General features: G+C 58.8%; 1 protein-coding gene across 2 annotated transcripts in view; it reads left to right on the top strand.

The window, feature by feature from the left end:
• The window catches only part of PPP6R2 (protein phosphatase 6 regulatory subunit 2), a 79,636-nt gene that overhangs the window by 58,712 nt on the left and 4,651 nt on the right, over positions 1 to 16,273 (top strand). For both annotated transcript variants that reach the window (XM_084272722.1, XM_084272723.1), the window contains exons 14-22: positions 150 to 235; positions 1,669 to 1,749; positions 3,019 to 3,116; positions 6,048 to 6,105; positions 6,718 to 6,845; positions 7,473 to 7,648; positions 8,297 to 8,459; positions 8,809 to 8,897; positions 10,411 to 10,618. In XM_084272722.1, the coding sequence (XP_084128848.1) occupies positions 150 to 235; positions 1,669 to 1,749; positions 3,019 to 3,116; positions 6,048 to 6,105; positions 6,718 to 6,845; positions 7,473 to 7,648; positions 8,297 to 8,459; positions 8,809 to 8,897; positions 10,411 to 10,618 (1,087 nt within the window). The remainder of the gene's footprint in view (positions 1 to 149; positions 236 to 1,668; positions 1,750 to 3,018; positions 3,117 to 6,047; positions 6,106 to 6,717; positions 6,846 to 7,472; positions 7,649 to 8,296; positions 8,460 to 8,808; positions 8,898 to 10,410; positions 10,619 to 16,273) is intronic.

Here is a 16,273-nt window from a genome sequence, read left to right on the forward strand (position 1 = left end):
CCCATTTTCAGAGCCTCAGGAGCACAAAGTCATTGGCTGTGTGGGGCACCCACGTAACACCCAGGCTCCTGGGCCAGGGTGGGGGGTGTCTGCTCAGACCCTGAGGCAGCCAGGGGCCTGCTGACCGTGGGGTGATGTTTGCACTGCAGAGCTGCCTGAGGACTGCAGGGGGAGGTGGGAGAGCTTCGTGGAAGAGACGCTGACGGAAACGAACCGGAGGAACACGGTGGATTTGGTGAGGACTCTGCTGCCTTTGGATACTCCTCCCCCAGCCTTCTGGGCTCTCTTGGACTAAGCAAGTGATGCTGCTGGGTTTGTTCTGCTGCTGGTGGTGTAGGCAGAGTGTCTGCAGAAGCCCTGTTCCATGATAGGATGAGGGGTGATGGGTTAAACTGGAGCAGGACAGGGTTAGATGGGACCTGAGGAAGAAGTTCTTCCCTTTGAGGAGGGTGAGAACCTGCCCCAGGGTGCCCAGAGAGGTGGGGGAGGCCCCATCCCTGGAGACATCCAAGGTCAGGGTGGATGGGGCTCTGAGCACCCTGCTCTGGTTCCAGGTGTCCCTGCTCACTGCAGGGTGGGACAGGGTGACGTTGAAGGTCCCTTCACACCTGACGTGTTCGATGGTTGGATGATCCTGTGTGTCCTGAAAGCCAGAGCTTAGCCAGAGCTGAACCTGGGGGAGGATGTGATGAGCAGGACCTGGCCCAGGGCTTCGTCCTCCCAGGGCCCTGCAGCTCCTGACAACACAGCTGCAGTGTCCCTCAGCCGTGGTGTCGGGGCGCAGGGGGCATGAGGAGCAAGGGGGGGTCAGCCAGGGGCTGGGCAGCCTTGGCCTGGGGCAGGCTGGGCTGCTGGGAGCTGTGTGTGTGTCCAGGCAGCTCACCTGGGTTCATCCTTCCTGCAGAGTGGAGCCTCCATCGTGAGGGGAATCGAAGTAGCCCAGAGTCACAGAGCTGTAGGGGTGGGAAGGGCCCCCCAGAGCCCATGGGGTCCCACCCCCTGCCCAAGCAGGGTCCCTAGGACAGGGGCTGGGATCTCTCCAGAGAAGGAGACTCCACACCCCCTGGGCAGCCTGTCCCAGGGCTCCCTCACCCTCACTGGGAAGAAGTTCTTCCCCACATTGGGGGGAACTCCCTGGGCTCCAGCCTGAGCCCATCGCCCCTTGTCCTGTCCCCACAGACACTGAGCAGAGGCTGCCCATGGCCCCTGGGTCCCACCCTTCAGCTCTCAGGCTCCCCAGTGATCAGATCCCCTCTCAGGCTCTTCTCTGCAGGCTGAACAGCCCCAGCTCCCTCAGCCTTTCCTCCCAGGGGAGATGCTCCAGCCCCTTCAGCATCCCTGTCCCTCCTCTGGACTCTCTCCAGGAGATCCCTGGCTGGTTGATCCCAGGGAGCCCAGACCTGGACACAACACTCCAGTGGGGCCTGAGCAGGGCAGAGCAGAGGGGGAGGATCCCCTCCTGTCACCTGCTGCCCACACTCCTCCTGATGCCCCCAGGATCCCCTTGGCTCTCTCAGCCCCAGGACACTCTGCTGGCTCATGGCCACCCTGTCACCCACCAGCACCCCCAGGTCCTTCTCCAGGCCCTTCATGCCCTTCAGAGCCCTCACTGGACTGGTGGAGCTTCCTGAGCTCTCTGTGTGCTGATGGGCCTTGTCCTTTTTCCAGGTGAGCACCCACCACCTGCACTCCTCCAGTGAGGACGAAGACATCGAGAGCGCCTTTCCCAACGAGCTGTCCCTGCAGCAGGTGAGTGGACAGACAGACAGACAGACAGACAGACAGACAGACTGCCCTTCACTGCTCCTGGGAAGCCTTCTTCTCCAGTCTGCCCTCAATCCACCCTGGTGCAGAGCAGCTTCCTGAGTTGCACTCACGGCGTGTTCAGCTCTCTTCTCCTTTCCCAGTGTTACTTTCCCAGTATAGTTACTTTTCCAGTATCCTTATCTCACTGGTCTAGATTCCAGCTGGGAATAGATTTGGCTCAGGCTGCCTGCAAGCCCCAGCTACACAGTGTGTCCCACTCCTGTGGGATCCTCTTTCCCTGCCCCTCTCCTTGCTGGGGGCTTGGCTGCCCCTGGTCCTGCAGCCCACCCACAGCACGTGGCTGTGTTTCCCAGCCAGGGGGTGTTCATGGCCCACCTGCTGCAGGCCAGGAGCTGGGAGAGGCCTTCTCCTCCCTCTCAGGCTGCACAGGCCTGTACTAAAACCTGACAGCACCACACTACAACGTCAGCAGTACAGAGCAGTGAGCAGTTAAGAGCAGTAAGAAGCCTCAGCTTGGGAATAAGTGGAGGTAATTAAAGGTTAATTTGAGTTTCACAGAATCACTCTGGAGCAGCTCCCATGTACCTGGAGCCCTCCAGCAGAGCAATACACATCATGAGGGCCTGGAGGTCATTCCTAAACTCACCACCTACAACCACCTGAAGGGAGGTTGTAGAGAGGTGGGCGATGGTCTCTGCAGCCAGGGGCCAGGAGCTGGGCCGAGGGGCAATGGGCTCAAGCTGCCCCAGGGCAGGGTCAGCTCAGCTGGGAGGGCAAAGTTCTTCCCTGGCAGAGTTGTGGGGCTGTGGCACAGGCTGCCCAGGGAGGGGGCTGAGTCCCCAGCCCTGGGGGTGTTGAACAGAGGGGAGATGAGGTGCTCAGGGAGCTGGTTTAGCTCAGGATGGGGTTGGTTGGACGTGATGATCTTCAAGGTCTTTTCCAACCTGGTGATTCTGTCCATGGTGGGTTGGAGTTGCAGGAAGGTAGAATCCCTATTTCATTAGGGCAGAACAGACTAAACCTGGTACAGTGTGTGATGGAGTCCAGAAGCCCAGAAGTGGCTGCCCAGGAAAGATCCCTGACTCTCTTTCTTCTGAAGAAGTGAAGATGCTTCTCAGAGAAGCTTCTGTCCAGGACGTGCAGGGGTCTGGAGGGTCCTGCTTTGAGAAGGGATCTGGAGTAGGTTTTCAGCTGGCTGAATCTACTCTCAGGGCAGCTCAGTGACAGCTCTTCTGTGCTTCCTTTGCTCAGGCCTTCTCTGAGTACCAGATCCAGCAGATGACAGCCAACTTCGTGGATCAGTTCGGCTTCAACGATGAGGAGTTTGCAGACCAGGATGATAACATCAAGTAAGTCTCTCAGACACCCAGAGGTTTGTGTGTAAGTCTCCTTGCATCTCATCTTTCCTCTTCTGGTCCAGGTTTTGAGGTGGACCTCGTGGTATAGCCCCTTGGGTTCAATCCATGGCTCTGAGCCATGGCTTGGAGAGCAGCTGAGCTTTTTCTACAGGAGCCCATCTCCAGAGGCAGTTGTAGAGCCCAGAAAGTGCTGCTTCATTTCACAGAGAATCATTTTAAACACAACAGTTACTATCCAGCCATAACCTGGAACTGGAGATGGGCAAGGAAAGCATTAGAGCTCTGGGCAGCTGTACAGCTCCTCTCCAGGGGTGTGAAGGCCTGATGGAAACTGGGAGTAGGAGGAGCAGTGTTCTCATGGAGTGTGGGGACACTGAGCTGTGTTCCCTCTGCTGAAGGAGGAGAGGAGGTGGGGCAGGAGCTGGTGGCAGTCCTGAGGCAGTAGGTGGAGGTGCAGTGACTGCTACACACCCTGCTGAGCTCGGGGCTGGGAGTCTGAGCTGGAACCAGGAAGCACAGCTCATCCTCTCTCCTGACAAGGGGCAGCTGAGGACGTGACAGGGGTCATGGTTATCCTGCCTGTCTGTGGGGTGTCAGAGGTTGTAACCTTTACTACACCCCCATGGTGGGTGAGTTCCCAGGAGGATTCCAGTGTTTCCAGTTGCTTTCATTGTGGGGCACCATTTGTCTGGACCAAAGGGCTGCTCAGGCACACAGGGGGCAGGGAGGGAGCGAGGCTGTACCCACAGCACCTGCCATCCCCACTGGGGTCTGCTCAGCCAAGAGCTGTGGGACCCCAGTGTCCTGGAATCCCAGCAGGAACTGGGAGCTTTGGGCTGGAAAGCTCAGGACACGTCACACTGCTCTGGCTCTTTGGTGGCTCCACCTCTGATTTACTGAGGAGTCTTCTGCCCTGTTTTTAGCAGCCTCAGGGGTCTGTGACACACCTTACGTGACCTGATGATGTGGAAATGGTGTGGCTGTGACAGAGTTGCTTTCAAGAGTGAGTCAGAGTAGAGCCACAAGATCCTCAGGGCCATGGGAGCTCCAGGGAGCTGCTGCCAGAGCTGGGAGCTGAACCTGACATGCAGGGAGGTGTTTGGAGACCTTTCCCATCCTTTTATTTCCTGAGCATTGCAGTTGTCCAGAACTCTCACCACAGAACCACAGGGTAGGGTAATGTTGGTGGCCAGAACGTTCCAGGCTGGAAGGGGAGTTCAGCTGAACAGGGATCAGCTCGTTCTGCACCTCAGAACCAAAACCCAAAGCACTTCAGCAGCAAATACTGAGCTTCTGAGTGTGTAGGTGGGGCAAAGAGGTCACTGATGTGGGAGCTGCTGAAGGTCATATGGTCCATCTTGGGTGTGAAACCAGACAGGATCTGTGACTGAAACACAGAACCCCAGAGTCCCCAGGCTGGAAAAGCCCTGGGAGCCCCTGGAGTCCAACTGTTCCCATCCTGAGCTAAACCAGCTCCCTGAGCACCTCATCTCCCCTCTGTTCAACACCCCCAGGGCTGGGGACTCAGCCCCTCCCTGGGCAGCCTGTGCCACAGCCCCACAACTCTGCCAGGGAAGAACTTTGCCCTCCCAGCTGAGCTGACCCTGCCCTGGGGCAGCTTGAGCCCATTGCCCCTCGGCCCAGCTCCTGGCCCCTGGCTGCAGAGACCATCGCCCACCTCTCTACACCCTCCTGCCAGGGCAGGGCAGGGCAGGGCAGGGCAGGGGGGAGAAGGGCTCCCCTCAGCCTCCTCTTGCCCAGGCTCAGCACCCCCAGCTCCCTCAGCCGCTCCTGGGAAGCTTTGCTGCTCTCCAGCCCCTTCCCCAGCCTGGCTGCCCTTCTCTGCACTCGCTCCAGGACCCCCATGTCCTTCTGGTGCTGAGGAGCCCAGAACTGGACCCAGCACTCCAGCTGCAGCCTCCCCAGTGCCCAGCCCAGGGGCACAATCCCCTCCCCAGCCCTCCTGGCCACGCTGGCTCTGTGGAGCAGGCAGCACATTCACTCCAGGCTTCTCTGCACTTGGTATTCCCAAAGGACACTGTGCTACAGACCTGTTCCAGTTTGGATAGTCAGGGGACGCTGCTCCCTGCCATCTGTTCTCCAGCTGCTGGGACCTGGGGACAGGAGTCTGAGTGCTTTAGGAGCATCAGTCACGGTTTGGTGTCCTGCTGCTCGGTGTGGCCGTGGTCCCTACGAACCACAGACCCGGCCAGACCCGGCTGCTGTGCCCAGCAGCACCCTCTGCTGTCCTCCCAACACAGACACTCCCATCCTCATCACAATTTGGGTTCTTTAGTGGTTTTGGCAGCAGAGTCAGAGTGTCCCAGGGCCGCTGTGGGGTTCCTGAGCCACACTGAGTGTCCCTGAAGTGAATGTGAGTCCCTTAAACCAGGCGGGTGCCACCCCATCAGCATCATGTGCCCACCCTGGGGGGAGTCAGTCCCACCTCTGGGCCTCCTCTCCAGTGGAATTCTTGGGTGGGTGTCAGGCTGTGATCCCAGAGCAGTGGGGTGCAGCTCCTCCTCTTCTCAGTGGATTATGAGCTGGGGTTTTCCCTAGGATTTGGTTCAGCTGGAGAGAGATGGTGAAGAAAATAAGACAGCCTTGATGATAGGTACCATGAGAGCCCCACAATCACAGCCAGGGGTCACTGTCAGTGCCATCAAAGTACCCTGTCAATGAGACAGTGACAAAGGCTGTTCACTCAGGGGTTGAGTCAGACCAAGGAATGGAAATCCTGCATGTTTGGGGGTTTAATGTTCCAAAAAACCCCAATAATCTTCCGTCCCAGGGAGAGGATGTTCCTGCACGGGGGAACACACGCATGGAGCCATGGGGTGTGCTGAGCTGTCCGCAGGGCTGGGCTGGGGGTGCCTGGGTCCTCCACACCCTCCCTGACTCCTCTGTCCCTTCCTTTCCCAGTGCTCCCTTTGACAGGATCGCAGAGATCAACTTCAACATCGATGCTGATGACGACAGCGTAAGTGGGGCTTCGGGGAGCCGCTCCCTAACGGAGCGGGTACTGGTGATGCAGCCCATACTGGGACTGTCTCTCTGGAAGGAAAGGCAGATGGGGTGTGTTGCTTTGCTAGAGGGCAGCTGGGAGCTGAGTCCTGTTAAAGAACTGGGGTGTTGTGGGTGCCCTCCCAGCACCTCCCTGCGTTTCACAGCGCTCAGAGGCAGCGCTCAGTGCGCAGAGGAGCCGCTCACCCACCCACCAATCTTGTCACAGATCAGAGAATCACATCACAGAGTCACAGGGTTGGAAAAGACCTTTAAAGATCACCCCTCTGCTGATGGAGCCCAGGATCCCATCGCCCTTCCCAGCTGCAGGAGCCTCTGCTGGCTCAGGGGGAGTTTCTCCCCCACCAGAACCCCCAGGTCCTTCTCACAGGGCTGCTCCCCAGCAGCTCTTCTCCCAGCCTGGATCAATGGCTGGGATTCCTCCAGCCCAAGTGCAACCCCTCACACCTCACAGTGTTGAACCTCATCAGGTTCACCCGGGGCCACCTCTCCAGCCTGTCATGAATGAGTGATGTATCATTACCCAGCATGACTAAAGGGAGCTGGTTTGTGTTCGGTGCTGTTCCAGCCCAACGCTTCCCTCTTCGAGGCCTGTTGCAACGAGCGCATCCAGCAGTTCGATGACAACGAGGAGGAGGAAGACATCTGGGAGGAGAAGGAGATCACCTATGCAACCCAAGTCAAATCAAGGACACGGTAAGGTGAACACAAGACATCCAGTTTTTCATGATTATTTCCCCCCTAATTGCCAGGAAACGGCCCATTTCTGACATAAACTGATGGGCTGAGCCCAAGGGGATGAGGTTGAACAGGGCCAAGGGCAGAGTCCTGCCCATGAGACACAACAACCCCCGGCAGCTCCAGGCTGGGGCAGAGCGGCTGGAGAGCTGCTGGGAGAAGGAGCTGGGGGTGTGGGGTGAGCTCAGCCTGCCCAGGAGCCAGCAGTGTGCCCGGGGGGCCAGGAAGGCCAAGGGCAGCCTGGCTTGTGTCAGAGCCAGCGTGGCCAGGAGGGCTGGGGAGGGGCTTGTGCCCCTGGGCTGGGCACTGGGGAGGCTGCAGCTGGAGTGCTGGGTCCAGTTCTGGGCTCCTCAGCACCAGAAGGACATGGGGGTCCTGGAGTGAGTGCAGAGAAGGGCAACCAGGCTGGGGAAGGGTCTTACGCTGTGCCGGCTCTCTCCTGCCCCAGCTTGGTATCACTGGGGGAAATGAGCCCAGTAAAAGGTGTTCCTGGGTCCCAGTTTCTCCCTGGGGCAGGGAGGGGGTCGGGGAGCGGTGAACTGGGTGCTGTAAGGGCTTTCCTAACTCTTGAGCTCCTCACTTCAGGTTTGGGGCATCTCAGACCTCAGAGAGTTCATCAAAAAGCGATCTGGAGAACGGCGATCACGACGGTAGCGTGGACTCCGAGGAGGAGGAGGAGGCAGAGCAGCAGCCACCTCCTTCCTCAGCAAACAACAGCAAGAGCAGCGCTCCTGAGCAGAAGGACTGCGACTCCTCCGAAGGTAAAGGCTGGGAATCGGCACCGTGGGGTGAGGATGGTGGGGGGTCTGTGCCCCCTCTGCGGGTGAGAGGTGTGTCTTTGGGTGGTCACAGTGGGTCTCTGCAGTGCTGGTGGGATGGAGCACAGCCCAGCTCCTCCCAGCCAGCAGTGAGGTGCCACAGTTACACCCAGACAGGTGTAACGGGTAGAGTAATGCCAGGAGGGTGCAGAGAGGTGGGCGATGGTCTCTGCAGCCAGGGGCCAGGAGCTGGGCCGAGGGGCAATGGGCTCAAGCTGCCCCAGGGCAGGGTCAGCTCAGCTGGGAGGGCAAGGTTCTTCCCTGGCAGAGTTGTGGGGCTGTGGCACAGGCTGCCCAGGGAGGGGGCTGAGTCCCCAGCCCTGGGGGTGTTGACCAGAGGGGAGATGAGGTGCTCAGGGAGCTGGGGCAGCACAGGACAGGGTTTGGTTGGACTCCAGGGGCTCCCAGGGCTTTTCCAGCCTGGGCACTCTGGGATTCATGTGGCACCCGCAGGTGCCAGAGGAGGGTCCCTGGGTGGTCAGTCTGTCCATCTGTCCCTCTGTCTGTCTGGGATCACTTTGGAATGTGTCTGGGATGTCAAAAGACAGTGGAACCTCGGAGGAATTCCATGCCCTTGTTGTGCATCCCCAGGGTCGGGCTGGACGGCCGTGTTCGAGCCCGTGAGCGCGAAGCCCCCCGCGCCCTGCGTCGCCATGGACGTGGGGTCCAGCGTGTGGGACTCGGCCGCCCCCGCGAGCTCCGCGCCCGAGGAGAAGGGCTGGGCCAAGTTCACCGACTTCCAGCCCTTCTGCTGGTAAGGGGCACACCTGCTCTCCCTCCCCTCCTTCCTCTGAACAGCTCAGTGCTAGAGATCCAGTTCAGTGGAGGATGCTGACCACAGTCCTTCCTTCTTCCCTTCCCCTTGCTACCTGTTGTATCGCCTGAGTATTCTGGCTCAGGGCTTCCCACTTCCCTCTGCCTCCCAGTGCTTCTGACGGGTGTTGCATCCACCTCATACAACACAGGGCTGCTCTGTGTGGTACCACTACAAGTATAAACTAAGGAAATGAGTCAGTTTATTAGAAGATAGAAGCCCTGGGGGTCTGTTCCATCGGGGTGCACCCCCCAGTCCTCACTCTCCAGACTTTCCCCCTCTGCTTCAGCTCAGAATCGGGCCCACGGTGCAGCTCTCCGGTCGACACAGACAGCAGCGGCTCCGACGGGACCCTGAAGCAGAGTCAAGACAAGACCTGTAAGTGAGACTCTTGCAAAGCTCCTGTGTTGCTTGATCTGATTCAAATTCTGCTGTGGAGAACTTCCCTCTGGGGCCACTGGCCGTGCCTGCTTCACAGCTCTGCTTCCTCCAGGGAGCAGGGGATTGAAATCAGAACTCCTGGGTGCTTGGTGGGGTGATGGTTCTCAGCAGGAAAGGGATGGAGCCTAAATTGGTAACACACAGGGATCTGTACCTGAATCTCTCCTGCAGCCCAGATGCTCCTGGGATGTGGCTCAAAGGATGAACGGAGCTACAAACATGTTACTGATTAGTAACACACAGGGATGATCCATTGCAAACTGTTCAGGATCCCTGTTTTAAAGGGATGATCCAGTACAAACTGTTCAGGATCCCTGTTTTAAAGGGATGATCCATTAGAAACTGTTCAGGATCCCTGTTTTAAAGGGATGATCCATTACAAACTGTTCAGAATCCCTGTTTTAAAGGGATGATCCATTACAAACTGTTCAGGATCCCTGTTTTAAAGGGATGATCCATTGCAAACTGTTTAGAATCCCTGTTTTAACTGAATTCTTGGTTATAAAGTTACTTTCCCAAATTAAATGGGATTAAGTCCTGCTGCTGGTGGCTGTGCTGAGCCCACTGGTCAGCGTCAGGCTGATCCCCTTCCATCTGCGTTCCCCAGTGAGGAGAAGCAGCGCTTAACAAAGGGCTTCAAGGGGACCAGTAAGCACTGGTCAGGCTGGGAGGGGCAGCACAGCCCCTTTCACAGCCATATATTCTTCCAGTGAGTTGGAGCTCTGGGTCAGTCAAGGTCACAGTGGCTGAGATGATGGCTCAGCGTAGGTGGGGGCTGCTCTGCGGGCAGGCACGGTGCAGCCATCGAGCTGTGTGAGCAGGTACCACCCTGGGGAGCTGAAATGCTTCCTGAGACCACAGTGCTGCTGCTGGAGAGGTTCTGCTTGCAACTGGGGAGGCTGCAGCTGGAGTGCTGGGTCCAGTTCTGGGCTCCTCAGCACCAGAAGGACATGGGGGTCCTGGAGCGAGTGCAGAGAAGGGCAGCCAGGCTGGGGAAGGGGCTGGAGAGCAGCAAAGCTTCCCAGGAGCGGCTGAGGGAGCTGGGGGTGCTGAGCCTGGGCAAGAGGAGGCTGAGGGGAGCCCTTCTCCCCCCTGCCCTGCCCTGCCCTGCCCTGCCAGGAGGGTGCAGAGAGGTGGGCGATGGTCTCTGCAGCCAGGGGCCAGGAGCTGGGCCGAGGGGCAATGGGCTCAAGCTGCCCCAGGGCAGGGTCAGCTCAGCTGGGAGGGCAAAGTTCTTCCCTGGCAGAGTTGTGGGGCTGTGGCACAGGCTGCCCAGGGAGGGGGCTGAGTCCCCAGCCCTGGGGGTGTTGAACAGAGGGGAGATGAGGTGCTCAGGGAGCTGGGGCAGCACAGCACAGGGATGGTTGGACTCCAGGGGCTGAGGGGGCTTTTCCAGCCTGGGGACCCTGTGATTCTGTGGTTTGCCATGTGAATCGCTTCCTTCCCTCAGCCAGCACTGCCTCTCCCTGTGTTTGGAACGTCTGTGTGACGAGGAAAGCGCCGCTGGTGGCCTCAGACAGCAGCTCCTCCGGTGGCTCCGACAGCGACGAGGACGAGGACAAAGCTGATACTGTCACAGAAACCATCAGCACAGGCTCAGGCCAGGAAACCATCAAGCTGAGTGTGGATGCCAAGAACGAGAAGGCTGTCTTCACCAGGTACTAACAGAACCCCCTCCCAGGCTGGGGCCCTGCTCTGCCCCCCAGTTAACCCCTGGGGACGTGGGGTGAGGCGTTGCTTCCCCTTCCTGATGTCCCACAGGAGGGTGGTGTTGTCACAGGGGGGTTGTTTTGAGGATATGTTGATAATGGGTTTATTTTAAGAGTTGTTTGTGGCTCAGTTCAGCCTCTGAGCCACATCCCAGGAGCATCTGGGCTGCAGGAGAGATCCAGGTGTGGGCTGAGGGCAGAGGTGCCAGGTCAGATCGCAAGGAAGAGTCCTGGAAAGCCTCACACTGCCCGAGTATGAGATCCAGCCTGGAATCAGTGTGCAGCCTCACAGGGGGTGGGAGTTAAATGTCTCAAGCTGCCCCCTTCCCCCGGCACCCCATGAGGGGGGAGAATGTGCCCCTGGGCTGGGCACTGGGGAGGCTGCAGCTGGAGTGCTGGGTCCAGTTCTGGGCTCCTCAGCACCAGAAGGACATGGGGGTCCTGGAGCGAGTGCAGAGAAGGGCAACCAGGCTGGGGAAGGGGCTGGAGAGCAGCAAAGCTTCCCAGGAGCGGCTGAGGGAGCTGGGGGTGCTGAGCCTGGGCAAGAGGAGGCTGAGGGGAGCCCTTCTCCCCCCTGCCCTGCCCTGCCCTGCCCTGGCAGGAGGGTGCAGAGAGGTGGGCGATGGTCTCTGCAGCCAGGGGCCAGGAGCTGGGCCGAGGGGCAATGGGCTCAAGCTGCCCCAGGGCAGGGTCAGCTCAGCTGGGAGGGCAAAGTTCTTCCCTGGCAGAGTTGTGGGGCTGTGGCACAGGCTGCCCAGGGAGGGGCTGAGTCCCCAGCCCTGGGGGTGTTGAACAGAGGGGAGATGAGGTGCTCAGGGAGCTGGGGCAGCACAGCACAGGGATGGTTGGACTCCAGGGGCTCCCAGGGCTTTTCCAGCCTGGGCACTCTGGTTGCTAAAGTACATCACAGATGACACCGAAACACCAAATGCCAGGGAAGCTCCTGGGGTGTGTTTGCTCTGGGCAGCAGCTGGTTTGGCTCTGCACAGGCTCAAATCCAGCTGAAATCCATCCTGCTCTGACCCTCCGAGCAGGAAAGGTGCTTTTTGAGTCAGTCAGCACCCACTTCTCAGTGCACCCAGAAATGCTGCCCAGCCTCATGGCGTTTGGGGTTTCCCCCTCATGCCCCTCACAGGTACAGAGGGTCTGGCTGAGCCAGTCCAAGTCCCTGTGGTTTTGGGCCCCTGGCTCAGGAGCAGGGATTTGCTCTCATGACCTTGTGGGTCTGTGGCTTTTTGGGTGATCCACGTGAGCTGCTTGGCACGTGCTCACACTCCTGGAGCTGAAAGGCAGCGCTGGGGTTACAGGATGGGGTGAAATTCCAGGATGTTTGGGTCAGGCAGCTCGGAATTGAGGTTTTAGTCACAGGACTGGGGTCTGGTTGTGCTGTCACCTCAGAGGGCCTGTGCCCTTCATACTTGGAATGAGTGAGATGCCAGAGATTGCTCTGCCTGCGGTGCGCCGCTGGAGACCTGACTGGCAGCTGGAGTTAGGATCAGTAGTAGTATTACTAGTAGTAGTATAGTGAGTGTTGGTCTCATATTGCACAGGGGCTGGAATCTCTCCAGAGAAGGAGACTCCACAGCCCCTGGGCAGCCTGTCCCAGGGCTCCCTCACCCTCACTGGGAAGAAGTTCTTCCCCAGCCCGGGGCAGCTGGGTGCCTGTGGGATTCGGGCTGCAGAGCCAGAGGGAGCCAGGAACCGGTTTGTAGTGCCTGGATCTGGGAACGGGGATGCTCTGGAGCTCCCGGTGACACGGATGGTGCGGAGCAAAAACTGCCAGCGCCGCGCTGCCTTTATGGGGGGCTTTGCTCTGAGGAGTTGCTGGGGTTGGAGCTCCTTAGTTGAGAGAGCGGGAGGGGTTTGGAGAGTGGAAGGGTTCAAAGAGCAGAAGGGGTTCAGAGAGAGTGCAGAAGGGGTTCCAGGGCAGGTTCAGAGAGACGGAGGGGTTCCGGGAGGGGTTCAGAGAGCTGTAGGGGTTCGGAGAGCCAGAGGAGTTCCAGAAGAGTTCAGAGAGCTGGAGGGATTCAGAGAGCAGGAGGGGTTCAGAGGGCAGGAGGGGTTCCAGGAGAGGTTCAGAGGGCAGGAGGGGTTCCAGGAGGGGTTCAGAGAACGGGAGGGGTTCCAGGAGGGGTTCAGAGAACAGGGGGAGTTCCAGGAGGTGTTCAGAGAACAGGGGGGGTTCCAGGAGGGGTTCAGAGAACGGGAGGGGTTCCAGGAGGGGTTCAGAGAACAGGGGGGGTTCCAGGAGGGGTTCCAGGAGGGGTTCAGAGGGCAGGAGGGGTTCCAGGAGGGGTTCAGAGAACAGGGGGGGTTCCAGGAGGGGTTCCAGGAGGGGTTGAGCAGCGTGTGATGTGCGGATCTCAGGGGGCGCTGTCGGCCCATCTTTCCCCGCAGCAGGAAACCGGATGTGGTTCTGGATGTCGTTCTGTCCGTCCCCTCGCGTGTGACTCGGGAGGGGTCACCAGGCGCCCTCGTGAGACCAGCTGTCAGTGTCCCAGTGTCCCTGCCTGCCCTGTGCTCCGACCCCCTGACCCCCTTTCCCGGCGGCGAGGCAGCCTGCGCGTGTCTGTGTCCGTGTGGCTGTGTCCGTGTGTCTGTATACGTGCGTGTCCGTGTGTCCGTGCGTGTCCCTGTGTCCGTGCGTGTCCGTGTGTCCGTGCGTGTCCCTGTGTCCGTGCGTGTCCGTGTGTCCGTGCGTGTCCCTGTGTCCGTGCGTGTCCCTGTGTCTGTGCATCCGTGTGTCTGTATACGTGCATGTCCATGTGTCCGTGTGTGTCGGTGTGTCTGTGTGTGCCAGTGTGTCTGTGTGTGTCCCTGTTTACATGTGTGTCCGTGTGTCCATGCATGTCTGTGTGTACGTGCCTATCCATGTGTACGTGTGTCTGTATGTACATATGTGTCCGTGTGTGTCTGTATGTACATGTCTGTGTGTCCATGTGTGTCCGTGTGTCCATGCATGTCTGTGTGTACGTGCCTATCCGTGTGTACGTGTGTCTGTGTGTACATACATGTCCATGTGTGTGTCTGTATGTACATGTCTGTGTGTACATGTGTGTCTGTGTGTCCATGTGTGTCTGTGTTTGTTTGTGTGTATCTGTGTTTCCATGTGTGTCCGTGTGTCCATGCATGTCTGTGTGTACGTGCCTATCCATGTGTACACGTGTGTCTGTGTGTACATACATGTCCGTGTGTGTCTGTATGTACATGTCTGTGTGTCCATGTGTGTCTGTGTGTCCATGTGTGTCTGTGTGTGTTTGTGTGTATCTGTGTTTCCATGTGTGTCCGTGTGTCCATGCATGTCTGTGTGTACGTGCCTATCCATGTGTACACGTGTGTCTGTGTGTCCATACGTGTCCATGTGTGTCTGTATGTACACGTCTGTGTGTCCGTGTGTCCCTCCCAGCCCAGCCCAGTCTGGGGTTCTGTGATTCTGTGAAGTGTTGGAGATGTTTGTGGAGCTCGACTGGAAGAGCCCAGAGGAGACACAGATGTTGCTGCTGAGGACTCCTCAGCGTGCGGTAACCAGCCTTGTGAGGGAAGGGGGCTCTGGAGGTAACGTGCTCTCCATGTGCAGCATGGAGCACAGACAGGGATCCATCCCTGGCACAGCACAGAGCTGGTGGGATCCATCCCTGGCACAGAGCTGGTGGGATCCATGGATGGCATGGAGCTGGTGGGATCCATCCCCGGCACAGCACAGAGCTGGTGGGATCCATCCCTGGCACAGCATGGAGCTGGTGGGATCCATCCCTGGCACAGCAGCAGGGCTGTCCCAGCCTGGCTTGGCAGGGACAGAGCTGGTGGGATCTATCCCTGGCATAGCACAGAGCTGGTGGGATCCATCCCTGGCACAGCAGCAGGGCAGGGCCAGCCCGGCTTGGCAGGGACACAGAGCTGGTGGGATCCATGGATGGCATGGAGCTGTTGGGATCCATCCCTGGCACAGCAGCAGAGCTGTCCCAGCCCGGCTTGGCAGGGACACAGAGCTGGTGGGATCCATCCCTGGCACAGCATGGAGCTGGTGGGATCCATCCCTGGCACAGCAGTAGGGCTGTCCCAGCCTGGCTTGGCAGGGACAGAGCTGGTGGGATCTATCCCTGGCACAGCACGGAGCTGGTGGGATCCATCCCTGGCACAGCAGCAGGGCTGTCCCAGCCCAGCTTGGCAGGGACACAGAGCTGGTGGGATCCATGGATGGCATGGAGCTGTTGGGATCCATCCCTGGCACAGCAGTAGGGCTGTCCCAGCCTGGCTTGGCAGGGACAGAGCTGGTGGGATCTATCCCTGGCACAGCACAGAGCTGGTGGGATCCATCCCTGGCACAGCATGGAGCTGGTGGGATCCATCCCTGGCACAGCAGCAGGGCTGTCCCAGCCTGGCTTGGCAGGGACACAGAGCTGGTGGGATCCATCCCTGGCACAGCAGTAGGGCAGGGCCAGCCCAGCTTGGCAGGGACAGAGCTGGTGGGATCTATCCCTGGCACAGCACGGAGCTGGTGGGATCCATGCCTGGCACAGCAGCAGGGCAGGGCCAGCCCGGCTTGGCAGGGCCATGGCGCCAGCAGGATGCTGATGCAGAAGCTTGGCAGGTACCAGAGTTTATCCCAGGCTGGAGCTCCATGTTGTCCTTAACCCTCCAGCCGGGTCAGAGCACCCTGAGCCTGACCCCAGCAGCTCAGCCTGCGCGTGTCCTTGTGCAGGGGCTGGCGTGTCCGGCTTCCTCAGCCTGTTGCTGGGAGATAAACTCCCCTGGCCCCTCTGTGGTCGGGTGACCTCAGGACCTGATAACATCAGAATCCTCGTGTCATGGAAACTCCAGTGCCTGAAGAAGTTTATCTTTGGGCCATTAAAGCTCAGGAGCTCCAGCTCCTCGTGTGGGAAGTCATTTCCCAGTGACATTCAGGTCTCTCCTCCACCAGCTCATCCAGCTCCTGCCCTTTCACCACCAGCTGGTTTTGTCCTTGGGGTGTTTCTTCTTCAGAGCCTGTTGGCCCCTTAGGAAGAGAAATGGTTTCATCTCCTTATTCCTCATTTTTTATAGGCTGTGGGCTGGATTTTTCCAAAAGTGCCCAGAAAAGGAGCTACAGGAATAGAGCCCTGAGCTCAGAAGCTCTTGTCACGTGGCGTAATTACCAGGCTGTGATGATTGAATCCATTATAAACTCCCCAGCAGCTGCTGACTGGGTTCCAGCTCAGTCACCAGCTGAGCTTTCCTTCCAGCTCTGTCAGAGGAAGGAGGAGAAATCACTCCCAAAATGGGGACTGGGTTAAAATCGAGGGGTTTGGGGTTCACTGGGAGCTGGTCCCTCACCTCGAAGGCAGAAGATGAAGGTGTGTGGAGAAACTGCTGCTCTGGTTGGACGTTCAGGGCATCTACTCCTCTGCTCTGCCCTGGCCAGGCCCCACTGGAGTGTTGTGTCCAGGTCTGGGCTCCCTGGGATCAACCAGCCAGGGATCTCCTGGAGAGAGTCCAGAGGAGGGACAGGGATGCTGAAGGGGCTGGAGCATCTCCCCTGGGAGGAAAGGCTGAGGGAGCTGGGGCTGTTCAGCCTCCAGAGAAGAGCCTGAGAGGGGATCTGATCACTGGGGATCAAGAGCTGAA

Source organism: Gallinula chloropus (genome assembly GCF_964237585.1).
Source record: "Gallinula chloropus genome assembly, chromosome: 1".
In the NCBI taxonomy this organism is placed as follows: domain Eukaryota; kingdom Metazoa; phylum Chordata; class Aves; order Gruiformes; family Rallidae; genus Gallinula; species Gallinula chloropus.